At 53.3% G+C, this 20,332-nt stretch overlaps 1 protein-coding gene across 11 annotated transcripts in view; it reads right to left on the minus strand.

Annotated features, from left to right (window-relative positions):
• Nucleotides 1–3,959: 3,959 nt before the first annotated feature.
• The window catches only part of Ahdc1 (AT-hook DNA binding motif containing 1), a 66,148-nt gene continuing 49,775 nt past the window's right edge, over nt 3,960–20,332 (minus strand). For 10 of the 11 annotated variants that reach the window (XM_078025703.1, XM_078025704.1, XM_078025707.1 and 7 more), the window contains 2 exons: nt 15,052–19,971; nt 3,960–4,384 (listed from right to left, as the gene is read on the minus strand). In XM_078025703.1, coding sequence (XP_077881829.1) covers nt 15,095–19,897 — 4,803 coding nt within the window. In that variant the 5' untranslated portion in view covers nt 19,898–19,971 and the 3' untranslated portion in view covers nt 3,960–4,384; nt 15,052–15,094. Of the gene's footprint in view, nt 4,385–15,051; nt 19,975–20,332 lie in introns of all 11 variants that reach the window. The other variant, XM_078025705.1, reaches the window with a different exon arrangement.

The following is a 20,332-nucleotide window of genomic DNA, read 5'->3' on the forward strand; positions in this document are numbered from 1 at the left end:
CCTCAGCTTCCCAAGTAGCTGAGATTAGAGACGTGCTACGAACCGAACCTGGCAACATTGTTTAATTTGAACTCTGGTGTCACTATTTACTTACTGAGTGGTTTTTGCAAATTACCTCTTTCCACTTGACTTTCCTGTCTGTAAAATGGGGATAGTAATCTTCCAATGAAGCCTCATGGCATTCATTGTTCCAGACACCAAATTAATGAATTAATAAACATATAAAGTGTTTAGAACACTTGGCATGTAGTAAGTGCTATATTGTTTTGTTATTACTGAATTTCTATTATTATTATTTTTAACTTTGATTTTTTTTTTTTTTTTTTTGGTATGTGTGCGATGCTAGAGATCAAGCCCAGGACCTGAAGCATTCTAAGAACATTCAGTGTCACTGAGTAACATTCCTGGCTTGGCTCTAAAAATTTTTATTATAGAATGGATTAATTTTTTTGGTTTTATAAGTAGAATTTTTTTTCTTTTTTCTCCCTGGTGCTGGGTGTTGAGTCCAGGGCCCTGTACCTGCAAAGCATGAGCTTCTCCCCACTTCCAAGCCGAAGTTTTTTTTCTTTAAATTGTTATGAAAAAGCAGAGATGTGAAATCAATCTTTGGGCTCACCTACTTCTGCCATTTCCCATGTGACTGTAGACTATCACTCTAGGGACAAGTCACTTATTCCATGTCTATGAACTTGTCTGCTCATCTGTAAATAATAGGAATCTTTCTCTACCTCAAGAATTATTTTGAGAGTGCTTGCCTTGCATGTACAAGGCCCTGGATTCAATCACCAGCACCACCAAAAAAAAAAATTTTGAAAAGTAAGTACTTCATGGAAATATTTAATAAATGGTGGCAAAACCCAAATATCTTGGAGACACATAGTCTTTTTTCCCCTACTACTGGGGATTGAACCCAGGGCTTCACACATACTTAGCAAGTACTCTACTATTGCGCTCAATCCCCAGTCCTTTTTATTTTTTAAATTTATTTGATTTTATATTTTTTGTTACTAGGGATTGAATCCAGAGACATTAACCACTGAACTACATCTCCAGATCTTTTTGTTTATTTTTCATTTTAAGACAGGGCCTCACTAAGTTGCTTAGGACCTTGCTAAGTTGCTGAGGCTGGCTTTCAACTTGAGATTCTCCTGCCTCAGCCTCCTGCTGGGCTTTATTTATTTATTTTTTAAATTTTGAGACAGTCTTGATAAATTGTTCATGATGGCCTTGAGCTTGTCATCTTCCTGCCTCAGATTCCCAAGTAGCTGGGATTCCAGGCATGCCCACTGTACCTGGTTGCCACGTCTTGATACATTCTGGGATTGTGTGGCATTCCGGCTGTGGTAGGGCCCCTACCTCTAAAGAAAACAAATCAAAATAAGCCACCCTATCCCTGCTTCACCCACATGGTAAGGTCTTTGCTACCCTTTCCTCAGGGACCTCAGGGCCTAAGAGCACAAAGAATCTTACATCCCAAATGCTAGATCTTTGGCCCTGGAAGGTCTCTGGGGTCTGATCTCCAACATACATCTTATCCCTCCTCACCCTTTACTAAGCATTAGACCCTAGACTGAGACCATCTCTGCCCCAATCTCCCTTTCTCTTCTTTTCTTACGGAGCCCCAGGCCTCCCTGTCTGATTCTCTTCTTGTGGTGAACATGTCCTTCAAGTTAAGGAGTACCCTTGCTATGATCCCTTCTAAATTCCCAAGTCCTTCACGGGTCTCCCTTCCTTACCCCAATTCCTGAGCTCCTGCCCCAGGACCCTTCACTACCCTTCACCCCCTTTTGAGGCCCATCTTGTGTGGAGCCCCAATCCCTTCCACTGAATAACCCCACTGCCCTCCTCTGAGCCCTCAGTCAGACACCAGGTCTCACCTTCTCAGGGAACCCTGATTCTCTTAGAAGCCAACTCTGCCCAGCCTGCCCTACCTGGCCGGCTGCCGTGTCTTCTGCTAACTCATCAGCTTCTGAACACACTCATCTTTCCATTGCAGGTGATTCTTAGAGCTGCAAACAGGCTTTTCTTAGGTTGGCCTAGCCAACCACACCCCCCACTGGATTCTCTGATGCCCCCACCTACTCCTCCCAGCCTCCTTCCAACCCCAGAGTGACCTTTCCTAAGCTCTTTCCCCTCCCTGAACACATGCAGTATCTACTCCAAACAGACTTAACTAGGCTTCTACCTTCTGCCACCCTCTTTCACACCTCTGGGCCTTTTCACATGCTCTTTCCTCCTCCAGGAATTCTCTAATTTTTCTGCTTATACCCTAGGTGGGGCCTTTAAAAGCTTCCTCCTCTGGGAAGTCTCCCAGGGTCTTACAGCTTCCTGCCCTGATTTCCAGCTGCACAGGGGACAGTCGGCTTGAATGTGATGGTCTCTCCCTCTGCACACAGGAGAGTAGGACAATGTCTTCATCTTGGCAGGTCCATGAGCCTTTACATTCAGCACAGAGGCTGCGTTTTTCAGGACCTGTGACCGAGTCCTCCAGCCTCTTCCAGACAGGGATATCCAGAAAATGGGGTGTGTTTACCCCTCAGACCAAGGGCTCAGCCAACTCTCTCCAAGAGCTAGGACTTGCCGGTTGGGTCAGGGAGGGCAGGCCACCTCTTGTTGTCTCCCTGAGCTTCACTGAGGAGGGACAAGAAGCCACACTCAGCAGAACTTTAACAAAATGGGTCATGAGAAAAACTCTTGAAGACCAAGAGGCCAAAGAGGGTTTCAATAGGAAGAGAATAGTCCAGAGCTCCCTGGTATCAGGGAGTGGGAAATGGCTTAGCCCTTCTAGGCCCAGCAGAAACAGGCCCACAGTTGGGAGTTCTTTTTTTCATAGCTTACCAAAGCTGCAAAGAAACACAGACTTGGTATTTGGGGTTCAGTGGGAAAAGAAAAGAGGAAGGTAGGGAAACACTGGAGTGACTGGCTTGCTCATAGTTTTGTGTTTTGCATAGCAGATGTGGGTGAGCTGGGATAAAATGAGGGGCTTGAAGGCAGAGGAGACCTAAGACTTGGGGTGAAAGGGAGATACACAAACAGGGCACACTGCAGTCCTAGGGGAAGGGTCTTGCAAGGTTTCTTGGATTTGGAATGAGAGCCTCAAAGATAGGTGTCCCTGGACCACTACGGAACTGTGGGGCCTAAAGGCCAGGAAGACATGTGATAAATAAAGGGTCTAGGGGCAGAGCCTAGGGACTAGGATGGAATAGGATGGAATAGGGAATGCTGAAGGAGGAGAGATCCAAGACCCATAATTGGGGCTCTTTAGGGAGTGGAATCCAGATTTGAGGACATAAAAGAGGATCCAGAAAAAGGGCGATCTGGGAGTTGGGATACAACAGAGGGTCTTAGAATCAGGGAAGTTCCAGGACCAAAGTGAAATGAAGACCGAGAGGCAGAATCCTTGAACCTGGGGCAGACTGCATAGACCAGGGGCTAAGAAGTCCTAGGAAGCAGAATAGAGAGCTCAGAGGCAGGAGGGCCTAGGGCAGGAGTGGAATGGGAGAGCTAAAGGCAAAGAGGGGAGATCCAGGGCCTGGGGTGGGATGTGAGGGCCCAGGTGCAAAAATGACCCAAGTCTCAGGCAGAAGGGAGAACTCAGAGGTAGAGAACATATGTAGGTGGGTCAGCTCTCAGCTCCTCTGGGGAATCAGTGGCTGGTGACAAATTCCAGCTGTGTCCCTTCCACTCCATCCACCCTCACGCACCCCTTCACCCCTTTTCACAAGACACAAGGTTAGTTTTTTTTTTTTTTTTTGCTTTTTTTCATTTCTTTTTAATACAAACTTGGATCTTTGGGTGTGTCCTGCCAACAGAAAACAACAACAACAGAAGAGAAAACCCAAAAGAGTGAAAAATAAGAAAGAAAGGGAAAAAAAAAAAAAAAAAAAAAAAGCTCCCGCAAGAGGTTCTTCACCCTCCCCCCCACCATGCGAATTTGCACACCACGGGACCACAGCAGGTTTACAGAATGCAATATACAATCCACGATTTATAATAAAACAGTATATACAATAAATAGGATATTGTTCATTTTTGTCAAACGACCTGTAGATAAATTTCTCAGTGCATACTTGCAGGGGCTCTGGACACCTGGAGGCCCCGCTCGCAACCTCTTGCACACGCTCGCTCTCTCGCTCTTTTTTTTTTTTTGTCTTTTTCTAAAACTGTGTTTGTTTTTTAAGTTTTGTACATTTTTAAAAAGTATTTACAATTGCTGGTTTTGTGCAGAAAGGGCTCACCTTCGGCTTCTGCGTGGAGAGATGGGTTGGGGGTGGGGGAGGGGGGCTGTAGGGGGTGCAGGGAGGCGGGGAGGCAGAGGGGCAGGTGCTCCTGCCAGAGGACGATGTGGACGCTGGGAGGGGTCTTGGCGTTGGTTTTCTGAAAGCTGCAAAAAATACAGGAGGCAGAAGTCAGTGGCAGACACATACCATGAACTCTGAGACCGGGGAGGCTAAGAGGAAGACTACTTGATTCTTATTTATTTTTTGGTTCTGGGGATTGAACCCAGGCCTGCACTACCACTGAGCTATATCCCCAGTCCTTTTTATTTTTTGAGATAGCATGTAAATTGTGAAGGCTGGCCTCAAACTTGTGATCCTTCCACTTCAGCCTTCTGAGTTGCTGGGATTATAGGCATGTGCCACTAAGCCTGGAGGGACCACTCAATTCTTTTTATTGGTACTGGGGATTGAACTCAGGGGCGCTCAACCACTGAGCCACATCCCCAGCCCAATTTTGTATTTTATTAGAGACAAGGTCTCAAGTGAGTTGCTTAGTTCCTCGCCATTGCTGAGGCTGGCTTTGAACTCCAGATCCTCCTGTCTCAGCTTCCCGAGCCTCTGAGATTACAGGCAGGACCACTCAATTCTTAACAAGATTGTAGAAGAAGTTAACACCATTATTCCTTATCCTAGAGACTTAACCAGCCCCCCCCCCCACTGCTTTTGGCCTTCTTTGAGCTCAGTTTCCTCATCTCTAAAACAGAAATGCCCAAGCCCTTTACCAAGAGGTGAAGGATGTGCTGGATAAAAAGCTGGAGTGCCAAGCAGTAGAGCTTGGGCTCTGGAGTTACACCAGCTGAGTTCAAATGCTAGCACCATCATTTAATAGTCCTAGTACCTTGGGTAAGATGTTGAACTCCTTTGCTTTTTTTTTGTGTGTGTGTCTCTGCTGGATGTCAAACCCAGGGTCTCCCATGTTCTAAGTACATCCCCAGCCCAAGACAGTGAATTTCTGTGAGCCTCAGTTTAGTCATCAGTACAGAGGGGATACTAGAGCTACCCAAGAGGTTTATTAGAAGGATTCAGTGGTTTTAGGTCAGAGGAAACCTAGTATATAAGTGCATAATAAATTGAACTAATTATTCCTTGTTATTATTTTCCTGGAGCTAGCTGAGCTCTCCAAACCTCTGTTTCCTAATATCACAATGAGTTTGTTTAGCCATTCCTCCAACCTAGGCAGGAGAAAGACATAGGAAGAGGGCCTTCACCTAGCACAGGTGTTAACAGGTGCTTCAATTTATTGTAAATGCACCCCTTCCCAGCCCCGTGCATGCCATTCTGTTCCTTAGAGGTGAGTTGTCTGCACAAAGGGATCAAAACTGCCCAACATGATACCCTCTGTGTTTGGTGGAACACTGCCTTTCTGAAGTTCAGAAACCCCCAAGTTCTCAGTCCCCAGAACCGCCAGACACTAGAAGATGGGCATACCCCCTTTTCCCAGATACTCCTAGTCATGTTTGTGGGGCCCCAACTTCCTTAACCAGACCCACAGCCTGTCTAGACCCACTGGATTCAGTTCTGCTGGGGTGAGTGACAAGTGGCCAGGATGGGACTAGGCTCCATCATTCCAGCTCCAGCCGTTAGCCTGCCAGCCTCATAGAGCCCTGAAATTCCACCCTCAGTGACTATTTCCTCCAGAATTGAGGGCGGGCTGGGGGTGCTAAAACTGCCTCCTAAGCCTCCTCTGTGAGCCACCCATCCTCCCCCACGCCTGCCTGCAGGAGCCAGGCAGCGACAGAAACCTCCTCGCCTCCCTTGTACTTTCTTGGCTTCCTTTTCCAACAGGGCTGCATTGACATTCTGCTCAGCCTCAGCTGCTGTCTGCTGGGCAGTCAGCCCCGAGGACGACTTTTGTCCTGAGATTGGACTTGCCAGGACTCCCCCGAGGGCCAGAGGGACCAGGTGGGCTCCTGCAGAGGGGGGGCAGCACCCCATCCTGATGATCAGGCCATGTACCAAGTGGAGGTGTGGGAGGGCAAAGGGCCACAGGCTGTGAAGCCAGCAGGTCTGCAGTGAAGGAAGGACAGGGCATTCACAGGGGCAAGCAGTGCGCATGCTAGGGGGACAGCTGTATGACAACTGGAGTGTTAGGCAGAAGAGCGCTCTTGGGGCGGGTAGGGTGCCATGGGGTTGGATGTCAGCTCTCCAGTTAGGGTGATAAGCAGGACCAATTGCAGAGATTAGGGGACTGAACTATGGCATCTGGGTACCACAATCAGAGAGCTAAGGATCTCCATCTAGAGGCTGGCCTTACTGCAGTTGAAGGACAGTTGCCAAGCTGAAGAATCTCTGTGGGTGACAAGTGAGGGGAGATTGAGGGTGGGCTGCTCTAAACCATTCAGCACACTCATGGTGACAAACCCCAACAATGCCCACTCCCTACAAGGGCCCAGGCAGGCTGGGAGTCTCTGCACAAATCCCTGCCCCCCCTGCCCCCACCAGCCCTTAGCCACTGCCAGTGACCCTCTCCAAGCCAGGTCTCCATGGTGATCTCAGCCCAGCAGGCGGCTCCTGCCAGAACCTTCCCGTGGCCAGGCAGCAGGAGGCTTTCTCACCCTCTGCTAAGCCGCCCAGCTCGGCTCACCTACCTCCTCCCACCGCCCTCCCAGCTTTCAGGACTTGGCCAGCCAGAGACTCTGGCAGAATGTGGGGGAAGGGGGTGGGGAGGGAATCAAAGCCCAGGGGCTCTTGGTGGGGGATAAAGGGAGAATGCTGTGGCTGTGTGGAACCCAGACCTCACCAGGCTCAACTCTCCACAAAACAGAACCAAATGCTAAGGTGCCAGGCAGCCCAGCGCTGGGCATGAGACAAAGCAGAGACCAAGACAGCTCTGGCTCTGGCCTCTGAGAGGCTCATGGAGCAGGGGCAGCAAAGCAGAGCCCAAACCAGGCCATCCTCATGCAGGGAGACAGGAAGTCCTAGGGAGCTCAGGAAGAAAGGGGGGTCTAGCCCCAATTTGGCAGGAGGGACTGGGCTCTTAACCCACTGCTGAGCACAGTGCCCAGCACATGCTGGGGTCACGATTGTGAGTGGACTGAATGACAGAGTGATGACTGATCTAAGGCTGGTCAGCATGTCAACGTCCAGCTCAGCTCTTGCACACCTCCAGGACGCCTCCTTAGACCACCCCGTTACCATAGCTACCAGCGCACTTGTCATTCCCTACTCTGCTCCTCCAGGGCAGAGGCCTGTGTGTGGTAGCTCTGTACCCTCAATGCCAGCATGCACCTGGCCCCAGGATACCAACTACTGTTCGTAAGACTTAACCTTTTAGTGCCTCCATAAGGAACCTCAAAGCCATGTTCCACTGCATTCTCATGCTCCAGCAGTTTTAGCATCTGAGGTGCCAGGGTATTAAGTGGTTTCTGCCTGGAAGTGGGGGTGGGCATAGGTGGCACTGAAGGGCATCTGAGCAGAGATTCAAAGTGCTGCAGAGGACTTATAAAATCAGGTTGTTCTGAGAAAGCTGCTCTCCCCACAACCAGCACACATTTGTGCATTCATTTAAGCAAATAGCAAACATGTATTCACACCCACTAACTGCCAGGGTCTGAGTGAAAGTCTAACCTCCATTCTGGTCTCTAACCTCCAAAAGGAAATCTCAGTGTTAAGACAATACAGCAGAAGGCAATAAGAGTGCATGAGAATTGAGACTGATCTGCTGTGTGACCTAGGGCAAGGCTCTTTCCTCTCTGGGCTTCAGTTTCTATTCTGTAAAATAAGGGCATCAAACAGGCGATGGATGGAATTTTTAGGCGCCAAGATGGTGCCAAAGACAAGGAGTCGAGGCAAACTGCAGCTGCCCAAAGGTTGACCCACTTCTCCAGCACTTTCAGGCTACCAGGCCTGTGAGACACATAAATGTAGAGAGGATACTGCTTGAAGCAGAAATACCAATGAAGTAGGGTGGGTCTGGAGTCCACTGAAGTGTCCAAGTGCCAGTCACTCTCCTTAGGGATCTGCTTCCCCTACTGCTGGACAGAGACCTAAAATATTTGCTCATGGGACCAGATGGGTTCATATTCATGGTCACCCATCCACCTTATGTGATCATGTGTGTGCCTCTCATCTCCCAGAGCCTCCCGTTCCTTACCCATCCTGAGAGGAGGGGTTGCTCACACCCTGTGCCACACTCAGTCTTTCCCCCATCCCAGGTGGAGATGTCCTATATAAAGACAGGGGTCATCAATGATGTGTGCTGGACATGCAAGTGAGGCAGGGGCCCACGGAAAGACAAGTACAGAGCACTTGAGGATGCCCAAGGGCCTGCCTGGTTCCACCTTACATTGCTTCAATGACCAGGTGAACTCAGGTGATTCCCTAACCCTGGGGGAGTGGGTGAGCTTGGAGACCTCTTAAAACTCATCAATGGCTTGATGTTTGGGAGCAGTTCCTGGTGATAGTGGGGAACTGTGCCCCACTATCACACACCTATGTGTGCCACACCTATGCCCCAGAGCTCAGTCTTTCCTCTTACAGCTCTCCCATTTCGAAATGCTTTTTATTGGCTCAAGTTCATGCACACTCACACACACACCTGAAACGTCCCAGGCATGACGAGACACTGGGCTGAGGGAGGACGTTGCACAGAGATGAGTAACCGGCCTACAGGAGTTGTGGTATGGTAAGGACATTCCCAGAAGGGCTGTCATGGATGCATAAAGGGCGTGAGATTGATTGTGCCTGGGAAGGATTCTGGAATGCTTCTTGGAGGAGGTGAAACCATAGGAACTGACAGGTGGGAGACCACAGTGGGCAATCCAGGCCAGGGGACTGCAAAGACACAGGGCATGTTAGGAAAAACCCTTCAGATAGCCCCCCCTCCTGAGTGTATATGCTCAGGCTAGAAAGGAAGGCCGCATGAGGGAGGCCAGGGCTGAAAAAGAGGCAGGGGCTAAAAGAGGCAGGATACCCTGAAAGAAGGCTTGAATCCCTTGCTAGGAAGCTGGGCCTGTATTTGTGCGGAAGGAGCTGGAAAGTGAAGGATACAATCAAAAGGTGTGAAGTGATGGAGTTGCAGGAGCAGATGTGCTTTAATCAATTCATCCAATAAATATTTTAGGGGCTCCCGACACCATGCATCTAGGAATGCTGAAGAACAAGCACTTTGGAAGCCATAATGGGGAGAATGGACTCCCCACTCATCCAGTGGGGGTGGGGTGGGTCAGAAGCCCAGATGGCAGAGGTGAGGCTCCAGCCTCTGAAGTCTCCAATTTGTCAAGACCCATTTCTTGCCTCCAAGAAGCTCTTGCTGTCTGCCCTGCTCACAGAGTTCAGGAGGGTGATCCCTGGTGAAGTTCTGGGAGCGCTCTAGTCCCTCCCCTGCAAAATGATGCCCATGCCCAGGTGGAGATTTTTTTTTTCTTAAATGGTGCTGGGGATTGAACCCAGGGCTGTGTGTATGCTAGCCAAGTGCTCTAACTCTGAGTTACATTTCCAGCCCTTTTTATTTATTTTGAGGGGTACTGGGGATTGAACTCGGGAGCACTCAACTACTGAGCCACATCCCTAGCCCTATTTTGTATTTTATTTAGGGACAGAGTCTCACTGACTTGCTTAGTGGCTTGCTTTTGCCGAGTCTGGTTTTGAACTAGTGATCTTCCTACTTCAGACTCCTGAGCTCCTAGGATTATAGGCATGCACCACCATGCATGGCCCTTTATTTTTTGATAGGGTCTTGCTAAGTTGCTGAGGCTGGCCTCTACCTTGTGACCTTCCTGTCTCAGCTTCCTGAGTTGCAGAGATTACAGGGATGTGCCACAATGCCTGGCTGCCCTGTAGGCCTTTAATAAATCTGTTTATAGGCTGCAAGCCCCATGAGGGCAGGGCTCTGCCAGTCTCATTCAGCAGCACCCTCCAAGTCAGATGCAATGCTTGGCTCAGAGCGGGTTGTTAGTTGGTGCATGCTGAACACAGATTTGACCTACGCCCCCTGCCTTCCAGCACAAACACAGGACACTATGGCAGCAAAGGTTATGATGACAAAGGCAAAACTGCCGGGGGGGGGGGGGGATCATGCTGTATTACAAAGTTACAAGGAAGTTTCAGATTATTTGTGTTGGGAGAGAAGCCTGGTGTGCATAACTGTGTGGACAGGATTCCTAGCTGACCCGGATCATTTTTAAGTCTGGTCTCCACTCCTCTGGAGTAGCGTTTACCTTGATGCTGTGTCCCCTCTCTTCCCAGGAGGACTAGGTACAGTCGCTAAGGCAAAGAATCAGGTGGTATTTCAAAAAACCCCCTCCAAAGGCCCCAAACCCATGCCAGAAAACAATACCCTTTGTAGGAGGGAAGCAGGTGCTGGAGACGGACTCTCTGGGCCTGAGGGTCAGAGGTATGGGATCCACGAAGACTGGGTCAGAGGCCCCAGAAGTCAGTCTGTGGGGAGGTATTTATCCCCCCATCTCCCATCCACTGAGTTCGTGCTTACTGTGTGCCAGGACTGGGTGAAGTGATGTGACTCACCAGGTCACGGAGCTGGTAAGGGATGGAACCTTCCTGTGAACACAGTGGGCTCCCAGCACTGCCCTCCAGTTTCAGGGATCTGCTCTGGGAGGTAGGGGGCTGAGATGAGTGTAAGAGGGTATGTTCTCGAAGAGATATTTCCAGGAAACAAGGGCTCAAAACAAGAAGGCTGGCCTAAATGCACGCCTGGAGAGGCAAGAGATGGATCGGAGGGAGGATGGCCTCAGAGAGCAGCAGGGAGTGGGGGGTGGGAAGGGAAGAGCTGGAGCCCAGAAGAGGCAGGGCAGGACTGGCTGAGCCCTGTTGTGAGGCTTCTTGCTCAGAGCCAGAGGCAAGATCAAGTGACCTCTCAAGGTTTCATGACACGGAGAAACAAAGCCCAGAGCAGCCTGGGCATGCCTGCTGACCCCGGCTGGATGGTGGCCTTGGAAACTGTCTCCTGCTCCGGTCAGGCCCCAGCTGGTGTAACCTTGGAGGACCTGTGACATTTCTCTTGGCCTCAGTTCCAGGCCTGAGAGGGAATAGGGAGGGGAGAGGGACTTGGGATTCCTGAACACCTTGGAGGCCCTTCCTTTGCTGCCACCAGTCCCCAGTGTCTGGCAGGGCCGATCTTCAGCTCGAAGGGTCCCAATGTGGAGCCAGTCTGTCTGGCTCTGTTTTCTATCTAGGGGGCCAAAGAAGATGTTTGCACAGACCCACAGCCCCCCCTCCCTTGACCCACTCTCAGCTCTGTCCTGTCAGCCACAGCTCTCAGCCAAGTCGTGCCCCACATTCCCCACTCTCTCCTCTGACCTTTCATCTTCTAACTCACACTGGGATGTGACCTCCCTTTGCGCAGTTTTCACTGCCTAGATTGCCCTTCCCTATCTCCAAATCTTGCCCATCTTTCAAGGTCGAGCTCAAGTGCAGTTTCTTCCATAGGTCTTCAAAATCCATTTAAAATATCAGACCCAGAAAGCAGAATAGGGTTCCTCCAGTCTGGCCCACCCTTTATCAGATGGGGAAGCAGGGTTGTGGCACAGAAACGGGCAGGCACAGGGCTCAGTCCCCAGGCTCTGGAGGGGAAGTAGTATGCTTTGAATTTGGCTCTACCACACACTAACCATGGAGCCCTTGGGCAAGGATCCTGCTGTACCTATTCCTGCACTCTCTGATGGGGACAGGGAGCACTCCTAAGCTACTGTGAAGGATCCACAGGATAATGTTACACAAAGGGCCCAGAACAGATGTGTCTCTTCTCGCCAAGTGAGCAGAGGAATACCCTCTGACCCAATACTGAGCTGCTTGGTCACACTCTTCATCCCTCCCTGCACCCGGGCACCTGCCACTTCCTACCAGGTGTTCTAAGGTTCTTCGTGTATTTTTTTTTTTTTTTTTTGTGGTATGTTGGGGATTGAATCCAGGGCCTTGTGTGTGTGAGGCAAGCACTCTACCAAATGTGCTGTATCTCCAGCCCCAGCCTTTGTGAATGTACTTATTTTCGCTTGCTGGCATGGCTGCTGAACCCAAGGACGGGGCCATGTCTGCTTTGTCTCCCCAGCGCATGGCACTGAATGAGCATGGAGGGGCTCAAGATGCACAGCTAAGGGGAATGACTGCTTCCCCAGTGCCAGTGTCAAAGCTGCTCACTGCCTGTTGGTGAGTGAGTGTGTCATTGTCTTCTCAGCTTAGGCTTTCTGTTGACAATGTGACTCCATCTATTATTTCTCCTTCCTCACCACTCTGGTCCTATATCCCAAACCCTTCTTCATTCTCATCATGACTTTAACTGGCAATGGAGAGCTGCCCTGGATGGGGGAGCCTGTGCACCATCTTTAATAACAGAGACCAGCCAGGAATAGTGGTGCATGCTTGTAATCCCAGCAGCTTGGGAGGCTAAGGCAAGAGGATGGAGAGTTCAAAGCCATCCCAAGCAATTTAGCAAGGTCCTAAGCAACTTAGTGAGTCCTTATCTTTAAATAAAATATAAAAAGGGCCAGGGATGGGGATGTGGCTTAGTGATTAAGTGCCCCTGGGTTCAATGCCCAGTACCAAAAAAAAAAAAAAGAGAGAGAGAGAGAGAGAGACAGACAGACAGACACCACCCTGAGCCAGCAGACCTGGCCCTGCCTGCCTCGCCTCCCTGTTCAGCTTCATTTGTCTTCCCCTTGGTTCCTCAGAGCTGAGCCTCTTCCTCCTCCAGGCTGTACACACTGCTGTTTCCTCTGTACAGAATGCTCGCCATCTAGCTGTCTAACCCCCTCATCCTTTCATGAAGCAGCTATAAGATAGGGTCAGCCTGTGACAGGCTGTCACAGCCCACAGCTTTCCTTCCCTTGCACAGTCCTTCCCACCACTTGAACTATCCAGTGCTCAGTGTCATCCCGCTTAATGTCTTTCCCTCTTAACTGGAAGCATCCTGAGGACCAGGTGCTTCATCTGTGGTGTTCAGTGTGCTGTCCCAATGCCTGGCTGCACAGATGTCTCAAGAACAACTGCATGCATCAGTTTGAGGACAGTGCTGTTTAACTCCCAGCCCTGGATGGGGAGCGGGGCCAGAATGGGGGCTGGATGGCATCCCAGTTCCTCCTGTGTTCAGGCCTCACTGGGTGGTTCCATTATGTATTTCACTGAGCTGTGACCTGCCCAAATCCCAGCACCCTATACCCGCTCATTTTCCCACCCAGAGCCTGGGAGAAACGGTTTTTGGATTATTTCACATTTCTGGATTATCCATGAGACATCTCCCCTCCAGTGAGAAGGATCAAGAGTCTGACATTTTAAACCCTAAGCAGCTTCTCCCTGGTCTGCTTCAGATCTGCAGCTCTGCTGCTTGCAATGAGACGCATGGGGAATGGAAGGCCATTTTAATCTTGGCCTGGCTTCATTAGGAAAGAAAATATGTTGCCAAAAAAGGGAGGGAAAAAAAAAGTTTAGTCTATTGTGTCTGCCATGTAGAGCTACAAGAACCTAAGAGATTATTAAAGTCAACTTCCTTCAAAAGATGGGGAAACAGAGGCCAGAGAAGGGCAAAAGCTTGGTCAAGGCCCTGGAGGGAGCTCATAGCCAATCTGAGATTGGTTCTCCCTCAGGACTCCTGGCTCCTTTGTGTTGCCCTACACTACCCTCAGGCACCAGGGCAGCTGGAGTCTAACAGAGAAGGTGTAGTAAGTTTCCGCTGACATTACTTCAGGACCCTGAGTCACCCTGGCCTTGAATCACTTCTCCAGAAGAGGGATAGGTCTTTCCAGTAGCCCTGTTAGTCCACCTCCAAGAAGAGAAACAAACTCCCAGGAGGCTTTGGGGCAGCAGAGGTAAAGATCAAGGGTCTTAGACACCACTCAGTCCATCCCACTGCCAATTACCACATCTTGACCAATTCTGTGACAGATCTGTTGTCCCAAAGTAGGACCAGTGTGGTTATATTCTGGAACAGGTTGCTCTTCAAGAAAATGATTCCTTTAACCTTAACTATTCTCTTTGATCATTTTGGGGGTATTTTTGTGTCTTTTCTTTCTTAGAAACATCAGATCTAAATCTCAGGATACTTGACCCTTGGAGAAATACTTGGCTGAAGAAAAGGGACTAACTTTTCTAGGGTGAAGACATATTTGGAGATAGACCCTTTGATTGTGAGTTCTTGGGGACAATGGGACTACATTGCCCATGTCCATTGCTGGATCCCTTCCCCACATGCCCTAACCACACAGAGCCTACCTCAGATCAAAGAGGTTAAGAAACCATCTTTGAGGCTACTCTGGGGGCAGTCAAGAGAAGATCCTTTGGGTCATTCTGTGAAGTCCTTGTAGAGTGTGTGAATAAGATGTTCTGGCCACACTCTGGCCTTGGCCCTGGCCATGTTGTGTCTTGGAATCAATATAGTCAATGAGGGTGTCCAGCAGTACTGGAACTCTGGATTGCCTCTGGATGATTGTCTGACCTGCTTCTCCCTTCACCCCTGCCACCCCACCATAAGCGAAGTGGTGCGTTCTTGCTCAAGGCCATGAGAGAATGAGGAAAATAAATGACTGACAAACCAAATGAGGTGATCTTATCCAGTCTATGGTTCTCTGGCCATTCCAATTGCCAGTACCCACTGAGTGTCCAAATGGCTTCCCCACCCAAGCACTCTGTCTCCTCCCCAAGACTATCCACAACCTCTAATGCTGAATCCTTTCTTCCTGCTTTGGGTTCCCAGTCTTACGTTTAAATCCTACAAATGTATCCTGCTCACCTCTGTAGCTCTTCCCCAAACCCAGGCTTTAACACCTTCCTCCTCTCCACCCCACCAGGACTTTGCCCACTGTACCCACATCCCCAGACTCACCCAGGAACAAAACCTCGCGGTCCAGTCGGCACTTCAGTTGGCACTACAGGGAGGTGACGGTGAATGTGTCCTCAGGGTGAGGTTCCGCCATGGGCCCCAGGAAGCTGCTCTTGGGGCCCCCACCCAGGCCAGGATGCGCCTGCGGCATAAAGCCTGGATACCTGTAGGCGGTGTCCTGCAGGGGCAGCAGCGAGTCCCTCGGCACAGGGGACAGGGTCAAGTCACTAAGGAGTGGACAGCCATAGCCAGCAGCGGCTGCGGCAGGGCCACGGGGTGGACCAGGTGGCCGGGCCATCTCCAGTGGCTCCTTGTCGGCCTTGGGCGTGGCTGGTGGGCTAGCCAGGTGTGGGGCACTGAGGCATGCGGCCTCCGTCCTGCCCAGGAAGTCAGCCAGCAGCCCTGTACCCACCTTGCCTTCGTATGGTGGGCTACGGGCAGCTGAGCCTGGTGGGTACCAATAGGCTGTGCCCTTGCAACTGGGGGAATCGTAGTGAGGTTGGCCTAGTGGCAGGTCCCGGCAGCTCAGGTGGGCCTGGGCCGCAGCTGCATGGCCCAGGCTGGCCCCCTGGAGCCCATGCTTGAGGGGCTCACAGGCAGCCAGCTTTGTGGGCGGCGGCCGCAGCTCTTCCTTGAAGCCCAGCGTGGGTGAGCAGGTGGGTGAATATGCCTTCTGCAGGCCAGTATCGAACACTGTGGGTGGGTGGGCCAGTGGGGGGAAATGCTTGCCGTCAAGCTCAGGAGCACCCAAGCTGGGTGAGTCGCAGTGAAAACCTTGGCCGAAGGTACCATCAGAAGGCGTGGATGGGTTCATGGAATAGGGTCCCATGAAGTCACAGGGGTCTCGCTCTCCCACACTGAAGGCCCTCGACTGTGAGGGCAGTGGTGACATGCTGCTGTCCCCACTGTAGTAGTCCAAGCCAAGGTCTGGGCTGTCCTGGAACAGCGGGTTGACCGGCTGTGGCTTGGGGATGAACTTGGCTTTGGCTGCTGCACCACCTCGCTCCTTCTTGGCCGAGCAGGCCCCACCACCCCGACCACCCCGGGGCTGCCGGGGCCCGGTGCTCCGTTTAGATGGGTAGCCTGAGGCCGCGGCCGAGGCAGATGTCGAGAAGCCCAGATGTGAGGCTTCGAACAGGTCTACCTTCTTCCGTCGTCCACGGCCAGGTTTGGAGCTGCTCTGGAAGAGGACGCTCTGGTTCCAGTTGTAGCCGGGGGCAGAGGATGCCTCGTTCCAGTCCATCATCAGTTTCTCCAGGCTGGATAGGCTCGACTGGCCCTCGCTGCTCGAGGCCTCACTGTTGGCACGACGAAAACCACCACCAACGGGCTGATTGAACTGGGTGCTGTCGGAGGACGACTCGGAGAAAGTCTCAGACACGGCTGTCTGCTGCTTCACCTTCTGCGGCGTGTAGTTGGAGATGTCCAGGATCACGTTGGGCTCACTGACGTGGCAGTCAAAACTGGGATTGTAGAGCTGACTAAAGGCTTCTGAGGCCCAGTCCAGGCCTCCATAGCCCTGCCGGAAAGGCCACTGAGAAGCCCCCGCAAACTGCCGACAGTTCTCAGGCGAGGGCTGAAAGGAAGAAGAGGAGGAAGAGGCGGCAGAGGCTGCGGAGGTGGCAGAAGCTGTGGTGCCCTTGGGCACCATGTAGCCACCGGGCGAGACCGTGCTGGCCCGGCTGTCACAGCGCAGGGGTGTGGGGGCTGATCCAGAGAAGGGGGTCCCCTCAGAGCTGTTGAAGAAGGAGGCCTTGCTGGGTGGCAGGCAAGGGCCTCCAGTAGGCGGTGGGGCATAGCCAGCACTATGGGCACTGCTGGGTGAGGCAGGAAGGCTATTGCCACTGCCATAAGCAAAGCTGCAGTCCTTACTGTTAGCACAGTCCTGCCCTGTAAAGGGCTTAGCTGGGGCGAATACGCTTTGTCCAGCCCCATAGCCACTGTACTGGGCAGGGTAGGTGTTGGTGGGCGGGTGGGTTGTAGGAGAACGGGCCACAGCGGACGGCGGGGGAGCCAGCTTTGGGAAGGTCTCAGCTGCCCGGCAGTCTGAAGTGGCTGGGGTTATACCGTAGCTCGCTGCCCGTCCTGGTGGAAAGGTCTGGCGAGTGGGCAGAACAGGCTGGAAGGAGGGGTCTGCCCCAGTTCCACTGCTGCCCACTGTCACTGGGCTGGCCTTGGCTCCTCGGCTGGGGAAAGTGGACAGGCCCCGCTGGGCAGGCAGGGCACTGGTGGGAGGCCCCGCGTAGGTGCCTGATGCCTTCCGGGACTCCGGGCGAGAGGCTGAGAGGGCAAAGTCCAATAGGTCAGAGGAGTCATCCGAATCAAGCAGCGAGCGAAAATAGCCGGTGAAGAGGTTTTGGCGCTCCTGGCTGAGCTCAGTCTGGCCTGAGGGTGCGCCCGTGCCATAGTAGCTGCCTCGGCCAGAAGCCCCACTCTCCAGCCCAGTGGAGGCAAAGGCCCGGGCCTCGGTCCCTTGAAAACCACAGTTTCGACCAGCTTGCCCACCTGGATGCCCGTGGTGAGGGGCCCAGCCACCCCCCTTGTCCCCGGCCCATTCAGCACCCGCCTCCCCAAAGCCTGGGCCACTGGGCACCTGCTCTGGGAACAGAGTCCCATTCTTCCGGGACCGCCTCTTACGCTTGGGCTTCCCAGTCACTGCGTCCACTTCCCCCCGGCCCCGTTTGCGTGGGTGCCCCAACTCAGTGAGGCCGGGACCCCCGACCCCAGCAGCTGTCACTGCCACCACCTTCTTTTTCTTGCCAATGCCCTCAAAGAAGTCACTGAAGGAGCATCGGGCTGCCTTGGCTGCATGGCCCCCACCCCGGCCACCAAAACCTCCTGTTTTGCCCCCACGCCGCCGGAAGCCCTGCACACGATGCAGAAAGTGGGAGATGCTTTGGGTGTCAGGGGCCTGGTGCACCGACTCCGGTTCACTGGGTGTCCAGCAGCGGGGCGGGGAGCACCGCCCAGCACACTGGCTCTGGCGGTTCAGGAAGGCCAGTTTGGCGAGGACGTCCGAGTACTCGGCCTTACTGTCATTGGCGTCCGCTGCATAGGATGGCTGGGGAGATGCCAGCTTCTGCTTCCGCCGCCGCCGCTTCTTCACCTCTGGCATGGCCATCGTGGCTGCCGCCACAGTGGCTGCCTCAGTTGCCACCACTGCTGGTTCTTTGGGCTTGCCGGGACCCAGCAGCAAGTTCTTAGGAGGGCGGCCACGCTTTCGTTTGAGAATAATGGGCATCTCACCTGGTGGGAAAACCACCACCACATTCCGCCCATTATTCTTCATCTTGAGCAATGGAGTGGGCTCTGCTGACACACGGAGGCCCAGCTCCTTGCCCTCCACGCTCAGGCTGCTACTCAAGGATGACACTTTGTACGTGGTCTTGTTCCGTCGCCCCAGAGACACAGGGATCTTAGCCATCTTCACCACCATTCGCCGCACACCCCGGCACTTGCCTTTGCGGGTAGGGACCATAGGGGTCTGGGAAGATTCTGGCTCCAGCTCTGAGACTGGGCCTGGGCCTGGCAGGGTGGGAGGTGGTGGAGGTGGTGGTGGTGGGGGCTCAACCAGGGCAGCTGCCAGTCCTGTGGGCATAGGAAGGGGGAGTAGGCGGCCCTCAGGTCCAGCATCTGCCTTACGCCCCCGTCCGGCTTTCCGCCGGCGACACAGGATCTTTGGCCTATCGGTGCGCCGCAAGGCATACTTAGGATGGCCCTCAGGCCCTGGGGGACCATGGGGTGAGCACAAGTCCAGGCGCAAGGGCTCAGCCAGTGGGCAGTGCCCCAGGGGCTGCTGGGCCTCCAGACGGCGACCTGGGACATCCAGCAACTTAGGCAAGGGGTCAAGGGCCTGGGGGTCAAGCAGCTGTGATTCCAGGGAGTCAGGCAGGGTATCCAGGGCCTGTAGAGCCAGGCCTGGCAGCCCCAGAGGATCAGCAAGAGGTTGCAGGGGTGGCAGCTCCAAAGTTTCCCCGAGTGGCTCTAGTGCCTGTGGGTCCAGGAAGCGGGGCTGGGGATCCAGAAGCTGAGGCTCTGGCTCAGGAGATGGTGGCTCGAGGGCCTGGGCCTCCAGCAGCTGGGCCTCAGGGCAGGTAAGGGAGGCCAGCTCGCTGAGGATGTCAGCGTCAGCGAGTTCTGAGTAATCAGGACCATCTGGCTCAGGCTCTGGGGGCAGACCAGTGGTGGCAGCCGTGGCCCCAGGACTGTGGCCTTGGCCAGGCTGGGGACTATCCCTAGGCTCAGGCTCAGGCTCGTAGAGGGGATGGCCAGGCCGCTCCGATTTGGCATGAGAAGTGGCACGTTCCTCGGGGCTGCGGATGCTGTTGGCCAGGCTGGGCGAGGAGAAGAAGCTGTACTGTAGATCGCCGGGTGGTGGGGCAGGGGGGCGGCTCAGCCGCAGCCCACCACAGTCCAGATGCACACCGCTGTGCTGCAGGTCCTGGGAGAGTCGTGTCAGGTCCTTCATGATGTCAATCAGCTGCACCACTGGACGCAGGTTCACCCGCCCGTTATCCCAGCGGCGACAGGAGCTGCTGCTGTCTCCGGCTGGTGTGGGGCAGCGGGCCTGGGAGACCGGCCGGGCTGCCCTTGGGGGCAGTGGGTCGTCTCCCTTGGCAAGGACTGGTGGGCGCCGGGTGCTAGGGTCCCGACGTGGGGGTGGGCGTGGGTTCTCGGAGAAAGTGTGGGTAGAGAAGGCCTTGTCGGGTGGACTGGCGGGGGGCCGGGTGGGAAGCAAGGGCCGGGGGGTGGGGGGGCCACCGGGGTAGTACTTGGGCTCCCGGAGGTAGTCAGGAGAGCTGCACACGGCACTGGAAGTCACCACCAGGCCCTGGGGCTTCACACGCATCCTGACCTTGTCCTCCGCGGGCCTCCGGGCGGGGCCGGGGCTGACATGAGGGTGCGAGAAGCCGGGACCAGGACCTGCTGGGCAGGACAGGCAGGAGATCCCTTATTGAACAGGGCTTCCCCTATCCCAATGAGTCCCTGGGTCCCCTCCCCAAGGTCTCAGCCCCCTTACCAAGCTCAAGTCCCTGCCCCTAAGCCCAGTCTCCCTGCAGATCCCCAGCCTTTCCCAAACCACCTGTGCATAGTGAACCCCTCATGGGCCCCAATCACAAATATGGACAACTGACGCCCTTCTCCACCCTGGCTATGGGCTAAGGAAGCCCATCAGCAGGAGGCGGCCACCACTCCAGATCAAACTTAATGTCTTATTGCAGGTATGGCTCTCCTCATTCCAACCCCAACCCTTAGGACTCAAAGAAGAACCCTGGCCACTCAC

Source organism: Ictidomys tridecemlineatus, chromosome 11, assembly GCF_052094955.1.
Source record: "Ictidomys tridecemlineatus isolate mIctTri1 chromosome 11, mIctTri1.hap1, whole genome shotgun sequence".
NCBI lineage: Eukaryota > Metazoa > Chordata > Mammalia > Rodentia > Sciuridae > Ictidomys > Ictidomys tridecemlineatus.